The sequence below is a fragment of the Mandrillus leucophaeus genome, unplaced genomic scaffold (assembly GCF_000951045.1).
Source record: "Mandrillus leucophaeus isolate KB7577 unplaced genomic scaffold, Mleu.le_1.0 Scaffold1040, whole genome shotgun sequence".
Taxonomy (NCBI): domain Eukaryota; kingdom Metazoa; phylum Chordata; class Mammalia; order Primates; family Cercopithecidae; genus Mandrillus; species Mandrillus leucophaeus.
The window spans coordinates 222038-237361 of NW_012098544.1; the positions used below are offsets into that span (position 1 = coordinate 222038).

A 15324-nucleotide genomic window follows, 5' to 3' on the forward strand; every position below is an offset into this window, starting at 1 on the left:
TGTGTGTGTGTGTGTGTGTGTGTGTGTGTAACAAATCTGCACAGGTACTCCCTGAACCTAAAAAAAATTATGTATTATAGTACCTAATTTTTATTGTGTGCTAAATACACCACAAGTTATGCCATTTAATTTACATATATTTTATCATTATACTTTGTAATAATCATAGGTAATAAGTATTATTATCTCTTTTATACATGTAGAAACTAAAGTTTATGAAAACAAAATCATGTACCCAAAGTCATGATTAATAAGGGGTAAAGTTGAACCCAACTTTTTTTTTTTTACTTTAAATCCTGTGCTTTTATTTATTTTTATTTTTTATTTTTGACACAAGTTCTCACTGTGTCTCCCAGGCTGAAGTGCAGTGGTGTGATCTTGGTTCACTGCAACCTCTGCCTCCTGGGTTCAAGTGATTCTGGTGTCTCAGCCTCCCAAGTAGCTGGGACTACAGGCATGTGGCACCACGCTCAGCTAACTTTCTGTATTTTTAGTAGAGATGAGGTCTCACCATGTTGGTTAGGCTGGTCTCAAACCCCTGACCTCAAGTGATCTGCCCGCCTCAGCCTCCCAAAAGTGCTGGAAAATGATATTGATGGACCCAAGTGATACAGTTTGTGCCAGCATATTGAGAGATTGGATCCTTCTAAATTCTTCGTTCGGCTCATGACCAGTTGCCATATACTGCAGAATGTCAACTGCCTACAAGGTAAATTTCACATTGGTCGACTCACCCTTCCTATCACTCCTGATAATGCACTCATGGTTTATGGGTTGTTTTAGTAGTATGTGGTGAACTATAAGCTGTTACAATGGGAGAAGTTTTTTTTTTAAACCTCTTAAAAGTTGATGTATATATATATACTTACCACTAAGCATAACTTTTGAATTAGGCATGTGGCAATTCCTTTCTTGATGTTTTTAGGGAAAATGAGCCAAATAATATTTAAAAAAATGTATAAGCCAGGCTAGTTTCTATCCTTTCCTCTATTAAACTCAGGATCACACAAGTAGGCACAAGTGTGCACAAATATTTACACCTTGCATTGTTCTGAGAATTAGTAAAAGAATATCTTGAAAGCATGATATAACTTTGTGTCCAATAATATAACATACAAAGTTGTTGAATTAAAAAAAAATTAATAATAATGCCGCGGGGCATGGTAGCTCACGCCTGTAATTCCCGCATTTTGAGAGGCCGAGGCGTGCTTATTGCTTGAACCCAGGAGTTTGAGATCATCGTGGGCAACATGGCAAAACCCTGTCTCTACAGAAAGTGTAAAAAATAGCCAGGAGGGATGGTGTGCAAGTGTCTCAGCTGAGGCTGAGGTGGGAGGATTGCTTGAGCCCTGGAGGTTGAAGCTGCAGTGAGCAGTGATCACGCCACTGCACTCCAGCCTGGGCAACAGAGTGAGACCCTGTCTCAAAATAACTATTATTTGACATATCAAATTTGGGCATAGTGACTAGAAACAAAATTTCACTGAGTTGAGACAGCTAGATCACAAAATTATTAGATTACAAAATATTAGGTTAGAAGTACTACTGCAGATGTTTAAACAAGAAAAACATACAAGTGGCTAGAGGTCAGGAAAGGCTTGTTTCTAAAAGATAGAACTTGTACTGGGCCTTTAAAGATGAACAGTGTTGACCGGGCATGGTGGCTCACACCTGTAATCCCAGCACTTTGAGAGGCTGAGGCGGGCGGATCACGAGGTCAGAAGATCGAGACCATCTTGGCTAACACGGTGAAACACTGTCTCCACTAAAAATACAAAAAATTAGCCGGGCGTGGTGGCGGCCCCTGTAGTCCCAGCTACTCGAGAGGCTGAGGCAGGAGAATGGCGTGAACCCGGGAGGTGGAGCTTGCAGTGAGCCGAGATCGCACTACTGCACACCAGCCTGGGCAAAGAGTGAGACTCCGTCGCAAAGGGAGATAAACAGTGTTTACAAAGTTGGAGCAGAAGGGAAACTAGTGAAAATAAAAGCTTAAGATACATATGGAGAATGAGGACAGGGAAGACACTGGACTGACTGCTCAGAGCAAAGTAGGCGTGTTGAGCTAAGTACTGATAGGAGCTAGATTAGCCAGGGTATGGAGAGCCTGGCAGAGTAGCTGAAATTTGATAAGGTAGAGATTAGCAAATCACTGTAGGTTCTTGAATGGGGAAAGCTATAGAAAAGTGTTGTTTTTTTTTTTTTTTTTTTTTTTTTTTTTTGAGTCTTTTAAAGGCAGATCAATGTGACAGTGGGATAATATAGATAAATTTTAGAGAAGGACTGGGATCCAAGGGAGGCTAGTTAGGATGCTTTTGCAATATTCCAGATAGGAATTCCCAATAACCCAAACCACAATTATAAAAGTTACATAGAACTGGAGGAGAAAGGGAAAAACTGAGGAATATTTCAAAGACAAAAACAGTAAGATTAGTGACCAAATGCAAGTAAGATGGCAGAAAAGATAATTCACAGTATTCCCTAATCTCTAGCTTGGGGAACTAGAGAAATTGTGGTATCACAAACATAAATGAGGACATTAGGAAAAAAATCTATTTGAGAGAACAAGACTATTCAGTTTGCGATTACTGAAGCTGAAGCTATGATTTGACATGTCCTGGCAAAAGTTGGAAATAAAGAACAATCAGATTAGGCTGATAGTGGTGTGCAGGAAGAAGGGCTGCAAATGGGACATCCAGGCTAGGAAACAGAAGGGTTTGGAGGCACAGGTGATACTTTTTTCATGACTTCTTCCAGCTGAATGTGGTGCCTTTTCAAAAAGAAAGGAGTAAATAGGAATACAACAGTTGGCTCCCTAGATGGTGTCAAAGAACAAAATGAGATTTTATTTCTGGGCCATTGTTTAAAATCTTGGAACCGATGAGTTTCTGGCAAGAAATCGGGGAGTCACGAGGAAGAAAAAAAGATTTCTTTTTCTTTTCTTTTTTTTTTTTTTTGAGATGGAGTCTTGCTCTGTTTCTGATGCTGGAGTGCAGTGGCACAATCTCGGCTCACTGCAACCTCCGTCTCCTGGGTTCAGGCAATTATCCTACCTCAGCCTCCTGAGTAGCTGGGATTACAGGTGTGCGCCAGCACACCCAGCTAATTTTTGTATTTCTAGTAGAGATGGGGTTTTACCATGTTGGCCAGGCAGGTCTCGAACTCCTGACCTCAGGCGATCCGCCTACCTCGGCCTCCCAAAATGCTGGGATTACAGGCATGAGCCAGAGTGCTTGGCTTCTTTTTTGTTTTTTAACTGGGAGGAGAGGAATCATTGGGAAAGAAATAGGAAATTGCTGAAAGGAAAGAAAGAACCAAATGAAAAAATAAAGGTCTAAAAGAAATAATAATATTGTAGAAGATACCCAGTGTTTCATAAAGTTGTTATAGGTGAAAGGAAGCCAAATTTATTGCTAACATTTATTGAGAGTTTACTACATGCCAGCACTGTGGCAGATTGTTTATGTGCATTATTTTATTTAACTCTTACAGTAAGTTCAACTTTTGTTTCCACTTGACATTATATAGTGGACATCGTGTTTTTTTTTTTTCTTTTTTGAGACAGAGTCTCTGTCACCCAGGCCGGAGTGCAGTAGCACAATCTTGGCTCACTTGCAACCTCTGCTTCCTGGATTCATGTGATTCTCATGCCTCAGCCTCCCGAGTAGCTGGGATTACAGACACATACCACCAGGCCTGGCTAAATTTTATATTTTTAGTAGAGATGGCATTTCACTATGTTGGCCAGGCTGGCCAACTCCTCTCAAACTCCTGGCCTCAAGTGATCCGCCTGCCTCAGCCTCCCAAAGTGCTGGGACTATAGGCATGAGCCACCGTGCCTACATTGTCATTTTTAATAGATAGATAGCATAGTATTCCATTGTATGAACATTCGTTATAGTAAGCTACAATGAACTCTCCTATATGTGTATTTTTGCCACATTTTTGGGTATATTCTTTTTCTTAAGTAACAGATAAACATTTTAATTCTTTTTGGATAATATCACAATTCAAAAATAAAAATGTAAAAAAAAATAACAAAAAGGTTTTCTTCCATTTGTGTTCCTCCTGTCACCTGAACCACTATTAGTTTTCTTGGTATCTTTATATAATTTGTTGTGTAAGCAAATATAAATATGTATTATTATTCCCCCCCTTTTTTATTCAGAATGTAAAAAGCATATTGTGATCATCTCTTTAGCATAAAATCTTAAAAGTGGTATTGCTGAGTAGAGGGTAGTTAAAATCTTAATACATATGGCCCAGTTGCTCATGAGAGAGGTTGTACAATTTAACCTTTCTACCAACAATGCATGAGTGTTACTAAATTCATGTTATTTATGTTCTAATTGCAGTGTATTTTTATATCTCAAAACTTATGAAGAGTCCAGAATAAATATTTTAAAATCACTATAATTTATAAGGTGAATTCTGGTATTATACAGAATTGATTATACAAAATACTTTGGACTTATAATTTATAACAGACAAATGGACCCAATGAGAAGGAAAGGTTTGACCTAAGTTATTATTTATCTTTCTGTGTTTTGCTTGTTGGATAGGTAGAGAAACAGGTAGAAAAGATGGAAAAATCGGTTTGTAGTATAAAGATAGAAAATAGAGCTGAATGAAACAAGCAAGCAAAGAGAAATGGGGGCAGACTTCAGATGAGAGTGAAAAAAGGGTAAACAATTCCAGTAGGTACCATAATCTGATAAGGCATATTGCCAGATCATCTCTATTTTTTTTTTTTCTGGACTACTGTTACAGCCTCTACTTTCTATCATTGAATTGGTGCATATGATTATAATAGAAATTAAATTTTCAATGAAATGAATGTCTTTTTGTCATTTTTTTTCTTTAAATAGAATTGACTATCTGAAGAAATGGATACTTCTCCCTCCAAAAAATATCCAGTTAAAAAACGGGTGAAAATACATCCCAACACAGTGATGGTGAAATATACTTCTCATTATCCCCAGCCTGGGGATGATGGATATGAAGAAATCAATGAAGACTATGGAAATTTTATGGAAGAAAATCCAAAGAAAGGTCTGCTGAGTGAAATGAAAAAAAAAGGAAGAACTTTCTTTGGAACCATGGATACCCTGCCTCCACCAACAGAAGACCCAATGATCAATGAGATTGGACAATTCCAGAGCTTTGCAGATAAAAACATTTTTCAGTCCCGAAAAATGTGGATAGTGCTGTTTGGATCTGCTTTGGCTCATGGATGTGTAGCTCTTATCACTAGGCTTGTTTCTGACAGGTCTAAAGTACCATCTCTAGAACTGATTTTTATCCGTTCTGTTTTGCAGGTCTTATCTGTGTTAGTTGTGTGTTACTATCAGGAGGCCCCCTTTGGACCTAGTGGATACAGATTACGACTCTTCTTTTATGGTGTATGCAATGTCATTTCTATCACTTGTGCTTATACATCATTTTCAATAGTCCCTCCCAGCAATGGGACCACTATGTGGAGAGCCACAACTACAGTCTTCAGTGCCATTTTGGCTTTTTTACTCGTAGATGAGAAAATGGCTTATGTTGACATGGCTACAGTTGTTTGCAGCATCTTAGGTGTTTGTCTTGTCATGATCCCCAACATTGTTGATGAAGATAATTCTTTGTTAAATGCCTGGAAAGAAGCCTTTGGGTACACCATGACTGTGATGGCTGGACTGACCACTGCTCTTTCAATGATAGTATATAGATCCATCAAGGAGAAGATCAGCATGTGGACTGCACTGTTTACCTTTGGTTGGACAGGGACAATTTGGGGAATATCTACTATGTTCATTCTTCAAGAACCCATCATCCCATTAGATGGAGAAACCTGGAGTTATCTCATTGCTATATGTGTCTGTTCTACTGCAGCATTCTTAGGAGTTTATTATGCCTTGGACAAATTCCATCCAGCTTTGGTTAGCACAGTACAACATTTGGAGATTGTGGTAGCTATGGTCTTGCAGCTTCTCGTGCTGCACATATTTCCTAGTATCTATGATGTTTTTGGAGGGGTAATCATTATGATTAGTGTTTTTGTCCTTGCTGGCTATAAACTTTACTGGAGGAATTTAAGAAGGCAGGACTACCAGGAAATACTAGACTCTCCCATTAAATGAATACTTGATTATTATTATCTCCTTAATGTTCAATTATTAATACATATACTGCCATTTTAATGTTTACCTATGAATGTCTTTTGTGTTATATAATTGACAGAGTGCTATATAATATATAATATATACAAATGCAGAAAATTTATTCTAGTCTAATATATTCAAATACAAATATTAAATTATAAAATACGTTATGAATCTGGTATCTTTATTGGTATTTATCAGTGTCTTTCCAGGTAAATTGTAGTAGAATGAGAATATTAACTGCTATTACTAAATAATAGAAGACTCAAAGAAATGACCCCTTTCAGATGGAACTGAAGTTCAGAAATTAGAAATGTTCTACAAATGTTCAACAAAACTCCTTCATTTGTGAAAAATACACTATAAGGTGAAATGTTGAACACCAAACCCTGTTTTGTCATCTACTTGCATTAGAAAACTAGAAGTCATAGGGCTGGGTTGAGGCAGGAAAAGAGGAAACAAGGGAAAAGAAGTGGCTTTTTAATGACAATGGGTGGTTGTCCAAAGTTAGAACAGGAAATTGGTATTCCCCTTATTATGGCTACATTAGGTGATACATAGGAAACAGAAATAGGGAGAAGTGTGGATTCTCGCCAGTCCCACCTAGTCCATGCCATTTTGTCCCTGATGTTCGGAGACTTAACGTTGGGGTAGGGTCTGCTTATCCTCAGTTATGTAGATCTCGTCCAAGACTGCCCTTGTTTATGATTTTGTGGCTAATGTATGTGTAAACTGCAGTAAACGTACTCCTTACTCCTGAAAAAGGCACCAACAGTAATCACAGTATAGCAGAAAATTGACATGGTATCCTAAGATTCTTTTCAAAAAGGTCTAAAAGTCTGTAAAAGGCTATATGATGGCATTAAGTCTAATTTTGGCCATTCTTACCAATTTAGCACAAATAAATGATATGGTGCTGGTTATTAAACTATTGTCTCAGGTCCACATTCCCCCTTCTATACTTTCCTCTGTAATGCTATGGCTCAAACCCTGCAAAGTACATTTTTTCTATGCCAGCTGATGTCTCACTAGGTTCCATCAATAAAGGGCATTAGAGGGAGTCTGGAAGGCAGAAGGCAGGAAGGGACTTCCTCCTTTCCATTTGTTTGCAGTTTCTGTCACTGTTATCCCAGCAACAAGCCAGAGCCCTTTGCTCCAGCAGCAGCAATTGATTTCAGCCTTGAGCTTGTTTTGACATCCTCCCCACCCACAACTAGTCTCATCATATCCTTCCCCGAAGTAGTAGGATCAGCCAGACAGCATCCTCTTGGGGGTCTGAGCAATACTCAGCCAGGTCATTTGTCTAGAGTTTCTGAGACCTCATAGTGCACCTTGATTCTCCCTTCTCATTAGATCTAACACTGATAGCTGCTCCCTGCAGCTGTCACCTCTGGGTGACCTCAGTGTTCCCTTTTTGCTTTTTCAGTCAATGAAAACTCAATAGTAAATCCTCTCTGTAGTAATACCATCTAATTTCTGATTTCCTGACTAACATATCTCTAAACTTTCCCCCAAAGGAAACTATAGCCATCAGCAGGGTACTGTGCTTTGGGAAAATGTCAACATTTAGATTTTTTCAGGGATTACTAGACAGTGGCTCTCAATAGAAATTATGCAAACTGAAACACAGAAAAAGATTTGGAAAAAAAAGAATGAACAGAGCCTGAATGACCTGTACTAAGTACTGAGAAGTCTAGCATGAGTTTAATTGTAGTCCCAGAAGAAGAGGAGAAACAGAATGGGATAGAAAAAAAAACATTTGAAGAAATACTGGATAAAAGTCTTCCAAATTTGATAAAAGAATTAAAAAAGAAAGAAAGAAAATGAGAAAATAGCAACCCACAGATCCAGAGAATGAAATGAACCCCAAGCAGGATAAATAGAAAACCAAAACAAACATCACAGTGTAATGAAACATCACAGTGTAACTTTTGATAAATATAACGAAAATCTTAAAAGCATTCATAGAAAAAGACACCTAGAAACATCAGTGTAACTTTTGATAAATATAAACAAAAAAAAGCATTCATAGAAAAAGACATAAGACATACAAGAAAACAATGATAAGAATTACAACTAGTTTCTCACAGAAACAATGGAGGCTGGAAGATGAGAATGACGTCTTTAAAGTGCTGAAAACAAAAACAAAAACACCCTTTGATGGCTTCTCATTGCCTATAGAATAAACTGTAATGTGCTTGACTTCCATAACCTGGTTATTGATTGTATTTCTAGCTATCTTTTGCTCTAGCAATATTCTACTGTTGTTTAATGCCTTTTTATTATGCAGGCTCCTCTATGTGGACAGCTTTTTTCTAGTTAATTGCCTGACTAACCTGACCACACAACTCCTTTCCCCTGTGGCTTAATGTCCTCCTTGCACCTATCTATTTTTGTATTTACTAAACTAATAACAAATATCTGTTTACATTTCATTCTCTGACACTGGTTTGAGCACTTTTTTTTTTTTTTTTTTTTTTTGAGATGGAGTCTTGCTTTGTTGCCCAGGCTGGAGTGCAATGGCTCGATCTTGGCTTACTGCAATCTCTGCCTTTTGGGTTCAAGCTATTCTGCCTCAGCCTCCCAAGTAGCTGGGATTACAGGCGCACACCACCACGCCAGGCTAATTTTTTTTGTATTTTTAGTAGAGATGGAGTTTCACCATCTTGGCCAGGCTGGTTTTGAACTACTGACCTTATGATCCACCAGTTTCAGCCTCCCAAAGTACTGGGATTACAAGCGTAAGCCACCGCACCTGGACTCTCTGTAACAATTTCTAACTATAAACTATCAGGTTTCTGGGAAAGGTCTTGACATGGAGGCTTATTTTTCCCTTTCTTGTGTTCCCAAATTCTTTTATTTGGGATTGATAAAGTAAGCCACCTGCGTGTTTTTAATCGTAGACAGGCTGCCCATATCCAAAGCGCCACCTGTAGTCCCTAGATAAATTTTGTTTTTTTTTTGAGACGTGGTGTGATCATAGCTCATTGCAGCCTGAAATTCCTGGGCTCAAGCCATCCTCCCACCTCAGCCTCCAGAGTGGCTGGGACTATTCAGATTTTTTTTTTTTTTTTTTTTTGAGATGGAGTCTTGCTTTTTTGCCCAGGCTGGAGTACAGTGGCACCACGTCAGCTCACTACAGCTTCAACCTCCCGGGCTCAAGTGATCCTCCTGCCTCAGCCTCCTGAGTAGCAAGGACCAAAGGCGCATGCCACTATGCCCAGCTGATTAAAAAAAATTTTGTAGAGACAGGGTCTAGCTCTGTTGCCAGGGCTGATCATAAGTTTTGACTTACATTTTCTTGTTGCCTGATTCTGGTTAGTCCCTGATCCACTCAGCACTAATTAGCAAGGCTGATTCCTGTTTTTGGTTTGAGTTCCCCTGAAAGAGAGGAAGCAGCAGCCATGTGCATGTTTATATTTGGAAGCTGGGTAGACAGACTGTGAAAGGAAGTCTCTGGGACAGCTCCCACCCCATGAAAACATGTATTGCATCCCTTCTAAGTGCAATTTCATAAATGCCTTTCTGCCTATCTGCCCTTCCAGTCTATGCTTTCCTTTTTCATTGCTATTTCCTTATTCTTCTTCGACTCCTCTTTTGCATATATTTTTGGAGGTTTCTTAAATTTTTTTTTCAGAGTTCCTGGTAAGAATGAGTGATGAGAAAGATTAAAGAAGGAAAATTAAGATAAAGTGGCTGGGTGCTGTGGCTCATGCCTGTAATCCCAACACTTTGGGAGGCTGAGGTGGGTGGATCACCTGAGGTCAGGAGTTTGAGACCAGCCTGACCAATATTGTGAAACCCGTCTCCACTAAAATTACAAAAAATTAGCCAGGTGTGGTGGTGTGTGCCTGTAGTCCCAGCAACTTGGGAGGCTGACGCAGGAGAATTGCTTGAACCCGGGAGGTGGAGGTTGCAGTGAGCTGACGTGGTGCCACTGTACTCCAGCCGGGGCAAAAAAGCAAGACTCCATCTCAAAAAAAAAAAAAAAAAAAAAAAAAAAAAAAATCTGAATGTATGACTTAAGCATATTTTTTTCTGGGTTAATTTTCCCCACTTAAGGTGGTGGTAAGCTACGTGAAGGCAAGAACTGTATTTCTGTCTTTTACCTGTTGTATTTGATTTCACACCTTCTGCCTCCATCAGATGTTAAGTATGTAATTAGAATTAAAATTGAGTCAGGCTGTGCTAACAATTTGATGGGTGATTTTGCAGCAATAGTTTTAACTCTGGACAAGTTTCTTCAAAAATGAATATAATATTAATATCTCAGTCTGTAAACTTTATAAAATGTATCAACAAAACCATTGTATTAGCTTGGGCTGCCATTAACAAAATACTAGATTGGGTGGCTTACACAACAGAAGTTTATTTTTTCAAAGTTCTGTAGGTTGGGAGGTCCAAAAGAGGGTGCTGGCATGGTCACTTTTGGGTGAGGGCTCTCTCACTGGCTTGCAGATGTCTGTTTTGCTGTGTTCTCAAATGGAGAGAGCTCTCTGGTGCCACTTTCTATAAGGACATTAATCTTATGGGATTAGGGCCCCACCCTTATGATCTAATTTAATTTTTATTACCTCCCTAAAGGCTTAGCCCCAAATAGAGATAGTCCCTGACTTAAGATTTTTTTGACTTTATGGTGGTGCAAAAGCCATATGCACTCTAGAATCTGTACTTTAAAGAGTACCCATAAAACCACCCAGTTTTTCATTATTTAGTAGATTATATGAAATAATACTTTATTAAAAAATAAGCTTTCTGTCAGATGATTTTGCCTAACTGAAGGCTAACGTAAGTATTCTGAGCACGTTTTAGGTAGGCTACACTAAGCTATGATGTTTGGTAGGTTAGAAGCATTAAATGCATTTTTGACTTACGATCTTTTCAACTTATGGTATTTTCAATTTATGATGGGTTTATTGGAACATAACCCCTTTGTAAGTTGAGGGACATTTATATAGTCACATTAGGAGTGAGGGCTTCAGCATATGAATTTTTTGGGGGGATGCAATTCAGTCCATACCAGTCATGATAAAACATGCAAAGCTATTTAAACCCTTAGAATAAACTCAAAATCCACCGCCAATATTCACTTTGGATGCCAATAACAGAATGTAGACATAGAGTAGCTGTTGCCAAGTTTCATGGTCTACTTGTCTCAGCCAGCCTGAGGATAGTACAGCATAGATAGATAAATTTGTGCTTGACCTTGTGATCCTACATATGGCAGGTTGTCTTAGTCCCTTTAGTGCTGCTAGAAAGGAATACCCAAGGCTGGATAATTTATAAATAAAAAAGGTTTATTTGGCTTATGGTTCTGATGTCTGGAAAAGTTCAAGACTGAGCATCTGCATCTGATGGGAGCTTAAGACTGCTGATACTCACAGCAGAAGGCAAAGGAGAGCTGGTGTGTGCAAAGATTACATGGCCAGAGAGGAAGAAAAAGAAGGGAAGTGCGACGTTCTTTTTAGCCATCTCTCAGGGAAATAAAGAGTTACCCCCTTCCCAGGGAGGACGTTAATCTATTCATGAAGGAACCACCTCCATGACCCAACACTGCCCATTAGTCCCTACCTCCAACATTGGGGATCAAGTTTCAACAGGTGGTTTAGGGGGACAAACATCTAAATTACAGCACAGGCTAACCACATGCATGCATTACCAATCAAATAATTTGAAGTTAAATGCAGAAAACTGCAAACTTTTGAGGCTTATAGCCAGGGCCAGGATTAAAATAAATATTAATGCCTTAAACAGTATTTACTGACCATCTACCCTACTACAAGGCCCTAGGGAGAAACTGAACAGACATGGTTCCTGATTCAGTGGAGTTTACAATCTAGGTAGTGATACAGGCAAACCATTTCAATAGCTCGGATGGAGAAAATACCTATGCTCCAAAGAAGGTACCTAACTCAGCAAACTTCCCTGAGGAGCGACTCTAAACTGAGCCACAAAGATGGTTAAGAAGAAATGAGGCGGCTGAGCGTGGTGGCTCACGCCTGTAATCCCAGCACTTCGGGTGGCCAAGGCTGGCGGATCACGAGGACGAGAGATCGAGACCATCCTGGCCAACATGGTGAAACCCCGTCTCTACTAAGAAAAAAAAAAAAAAAAAATAGATGGGCGTGGTGGTACACACCTGTAGTCCCAGCTACTCGGGAGGCTGAGGCAGGAGAATCTCGAACCCGGAGGCGGAGGTTGCAGTGAGCCGAGATCGCGCCACTGCACTTCACCCTGGCGACAGAGCGAAACTCGTCTCAAAAAAAAAAGAAATGAGGCAGGTACCGGCGAGGGGAAGAACCAACTTACTGATACCTCAGCCAGTGGCTGGAGCCCTAAGAATGGGCAGACCTGGCTCCGAAGGTGGTCTTCATAACACTACTGCCGCCAAGAATGTAATGTAAGTAAGCTGCCCAAGCACAAGGACACTTTTAGCGGGCCCTCAGCTTCTTTTGGTCTGTGCCTCAAATTAAGCACGTCTTACATTTCTCCCAGGTCCCAATTTTCAGGTCTGCTTTTCTTTCTCTTTCTTTGTCGCTCCCCGCTCCTAAGAACCTTTCGCTGGGAAGACATTCCTCAAGTGCAGAAACCGGGGGAAGCTCCCAGAAGAGTGGGGGCTGAACCCAGGACACAGTCATTCTTGCTGTGGAGTCTCTCCTGCGGCGCTGAGAAGGAAGGCTCGAAGTAACCAGCCAGAGCAATCGCACAGGGAAAAGCGAAGACGGTTCTGGTCGGGCCCGGCGCTTCTCACCCTCTAGCTCGCTTCGCTCCGCGGCGCAGCCTCCGCTCCCTTCACACCACGCACGGCGCTTGATTGACATGTGGGCCCGCCCAATCCCAGTGTGGCACAGACCGCTGTCGCATCAGGGACCGGGAAAGGGGGCGACTGAACCTATCAGATTGGGCCGAGAGTGGGTTTCCTGCCCGCGCGGATCCGCCTGCCCACCGCGCGTGCCCCGCCTCTCTCCCGAGAGCTACGCGTCGGCGGCAGAGCGCAGGCCTCGTGCCGTTACGGCCATCACGGCGGCCGCGGTGGCGTCCTGGAGCCCTCCTCAGGTGAGCTGGAGCTGCCCAGCTCGGCAGCAGGAAGGTGAGACGGCCTTGCTAGCAGGCAGACACACCCCCACCCCACTTCAGTCCGCTGTCCATCCACACAGCCTGTTAGTCGCTGCGTTGCTTCCTCTTCCCCGCTGAGTTAGCCCCGGGGGCGCCGTCTGCAGGCTCGGAGCTGAGCCGGAGGGGGCGCGGAGGCTGCTCAGAGGGTCCGAACTTCTGCACCGGGATTCCGCGAGGCCCTCGGGCCGTTGCCCCGGGGAGCGCGACCCTGCGGCCTCCTTGTCAGCCCCTGGAGCGCTGCGTCGGGGTGAGAGCCCGGGCGGCCGCCCCTGCGAGGCTGGGAGGTCGAGTGTGGGGCGCGCTGGCTGACTTGTCTGTTTTCTCCTGAAAAAGACCTTTTGCCAGCTGTGGCGTAATCCGAGGCCGGGAAGGTAGGACGTGGTAGGAGGAAGGGCGCTCTCACCTCCAGCGCGAGAAGAGGGGAGGCGGCAGCCTGTGCGGTGCTGCGGGTGGACATCTTCGGGACGCGCCCTCGCCCCTCCCCCCACCCGCCTGCCGTTTTCTAGTCCGGGGCTGTGACTTTAATCGTCTGGACCTGCTTCAGATTCGTACGCGAGTTGCTGGGGCTGTGAACTTTTGACTTGAGTTGTAATATGTTTGGTTAAAAAAAAACCATTTCGATAGGTTTTGTAACCTTTCTTCTGTATTAACATACAAGTTAAATTCGCCGTTAGAAGCTCAGGAAGCTGAGTTTTGTTCAGGGCTGAGGACGTAGAAACCGTAGAAGGGCTCTCGGAGTCAAACTGATGAACTTGGAGTCACCTGATCATAATTATACACGTTAGATTAGGTAGGAAGCCCTAGAAATTAGGAAAGAATGAGGTTAAGGAGAATTTCCTAACCCTTCTTTGGGTGGGGAGCAAAGCAGCTCAATGTCCCTCCAAAACGGGTAAGTGTTGCTAAGAGGTACTCATTTTTAAAATCTTACTTTGTCAGACTTATGACAAACCATCTATAACGATTTCTTCAGCACGTGGAAACCAGTGTGCCTAAACTCCAGCCTTCAGCGAGGTCACACAGTAAACGGAGAAATAACCTAGGAAGAAAGTTTTGTTCGGTAATTGTCAATAATATTCGTTCTTTTCTTTTTAAAACACTTTATGTTCTTGTGGGAGTGAAGTCAGTGATGTTCTTCAATAGGCATCCCATTCACAACTTGATAGTAATGTGCACTGGTTGATAAATGGTACTGTCTTTTCAATTTGACCACAAACTCTGAGACTTCTTTGGGAAAATTGTGATCTGTGGGAATTGTCTTTAATATCCATAACCATAGGTTGCAGAGTGTTCAGATCTACTCAGCTGTTGGCTCATGTATTACATTTTAAAATGTGTGCTTATTTTTCCAGGCATTATCTTTTGTCCAGATTTCTGCAGTGCTTTCAGGTCCAACTAAATAAAATTTGAAACCTACGTGTAATGTTGGCGGGGCGCGGTGGCTCACGCCTGTAATCCCAGCACTTTGGGAGGCCGAGGCGGGCGGATCACGAGGTCAGGAGATCGAGACCAGCCTGGCCAATATGGTAAAACTCCGTCTCTACTAAAAATACAAAAATTAGCCGGGCGTGGTGGCACGCGCCTGTAATCCCAGTTGCTTGGTAGTCTGAGGCAGGAGAATTGCATGAACCCGGGAGTCGGAGGTTGCAGTGAGCCAGGATCGCCACTGTACTCCAGCCTGGCAACAGAGCAAGACTCCATCTCAAAAAAAAAAAAAAAAAAAAAAAAATTTACGTGTAATGTTTTGTTAGATACTGAAGGAGACCCAGGTAGGGTAGTTCAAGCCTGTAATCCCAGCACTTTGGGAGGCCAAGATGGGAGGATAGCTGGAGGCCAGGAGTTTGAGATCAGCCTAGGCAATATAGTGAAACTGTCTCTAAATTAAGAAAATTAAAAAAAAAAGGAAAATAATAAAAGAGATATTAAGTGATACTGCATGGTTCTGGTTTTTTTTCTTTACTGTTTTTTTTTTTTTTTGAGACAGAGTCTCACTCTGTTGCCCAGGCTGGAGTGCAGTGGCACGATCTTGGCTCACTGCAACCTCTGCCTCCCAGGTTCAAGTGATTCT

The 15324-nt window shown here is 41.7% G+C and overlaps 2 protein-coding genes and 1 long non-coding RNA gene across 8 annotated transcripts in view; 2 read left to right on the forward strand and 1 right to left on the reverse strand.

Moving 5' to 3' along the window:
- Positions 1-6317, forward strand: part of SLC35G2 (solute carrier family 35, member G2) — a 36782-nt gene extending 30465 nt beyond the window's left edge. For 4 of the 5 annotated variants that reach the window (XM_011980277.1, XM_011980291.1, XM_011980283.1 and 1 more), the window contains exon 2: positions 4866-6317. In XM_011980277.1, the coding sequence (XP_011835667.1) occupies positions 4884-6122 (1239 nt within the window). In that variant the 5' untranslated portion in view covers positions 4866-4883 and the 3' untranslated portion in view covers positions 6123-6317. The remainder of the gene's footprint in view (positions 1-4865) is intronic. The other variant, XM_011980310.1, reaches the window with a different exon arrangement.
- The window catches only part of LOC105539814, a 15618-nt gene extending 2675 nt beyond the window's left edge, over positions 1-12943 (reverse strand). The window contains exons 1-2 of the long non-coding RNA XR_001006106.1: positions 12628-12943; positions 9439-9524 (exon numbers count right to left, since the gene is read on the reverse strand). This is a non-coding gene — a long non-coding RNA (uncharacterized LOC105539814). The remainder of the gene's footprint in view (positions 1-9438; positions 9525-12627) is intronic.
- A 144-nt stretch (positions 12944-13087) lies between these two features.
- NCK1 (NCK adaptor protein 1) overlaps positions 13088-15324 on the forward strand; it is a 108099-nt gene continuing 105862 nt past the window's right edge. The window contains exon 1 of one of the 2 annotated variants that reach the window (XM_011980323.1): positions 13088-13233. The gene's annotated coding sequence lies outside the window, so the exon portion shown is untranslated. The remainder of the gene's footprint in view (positions 13234-15324) is intronic. The other variant, XM_011980319.1, reaches the window with a different exon arrangement.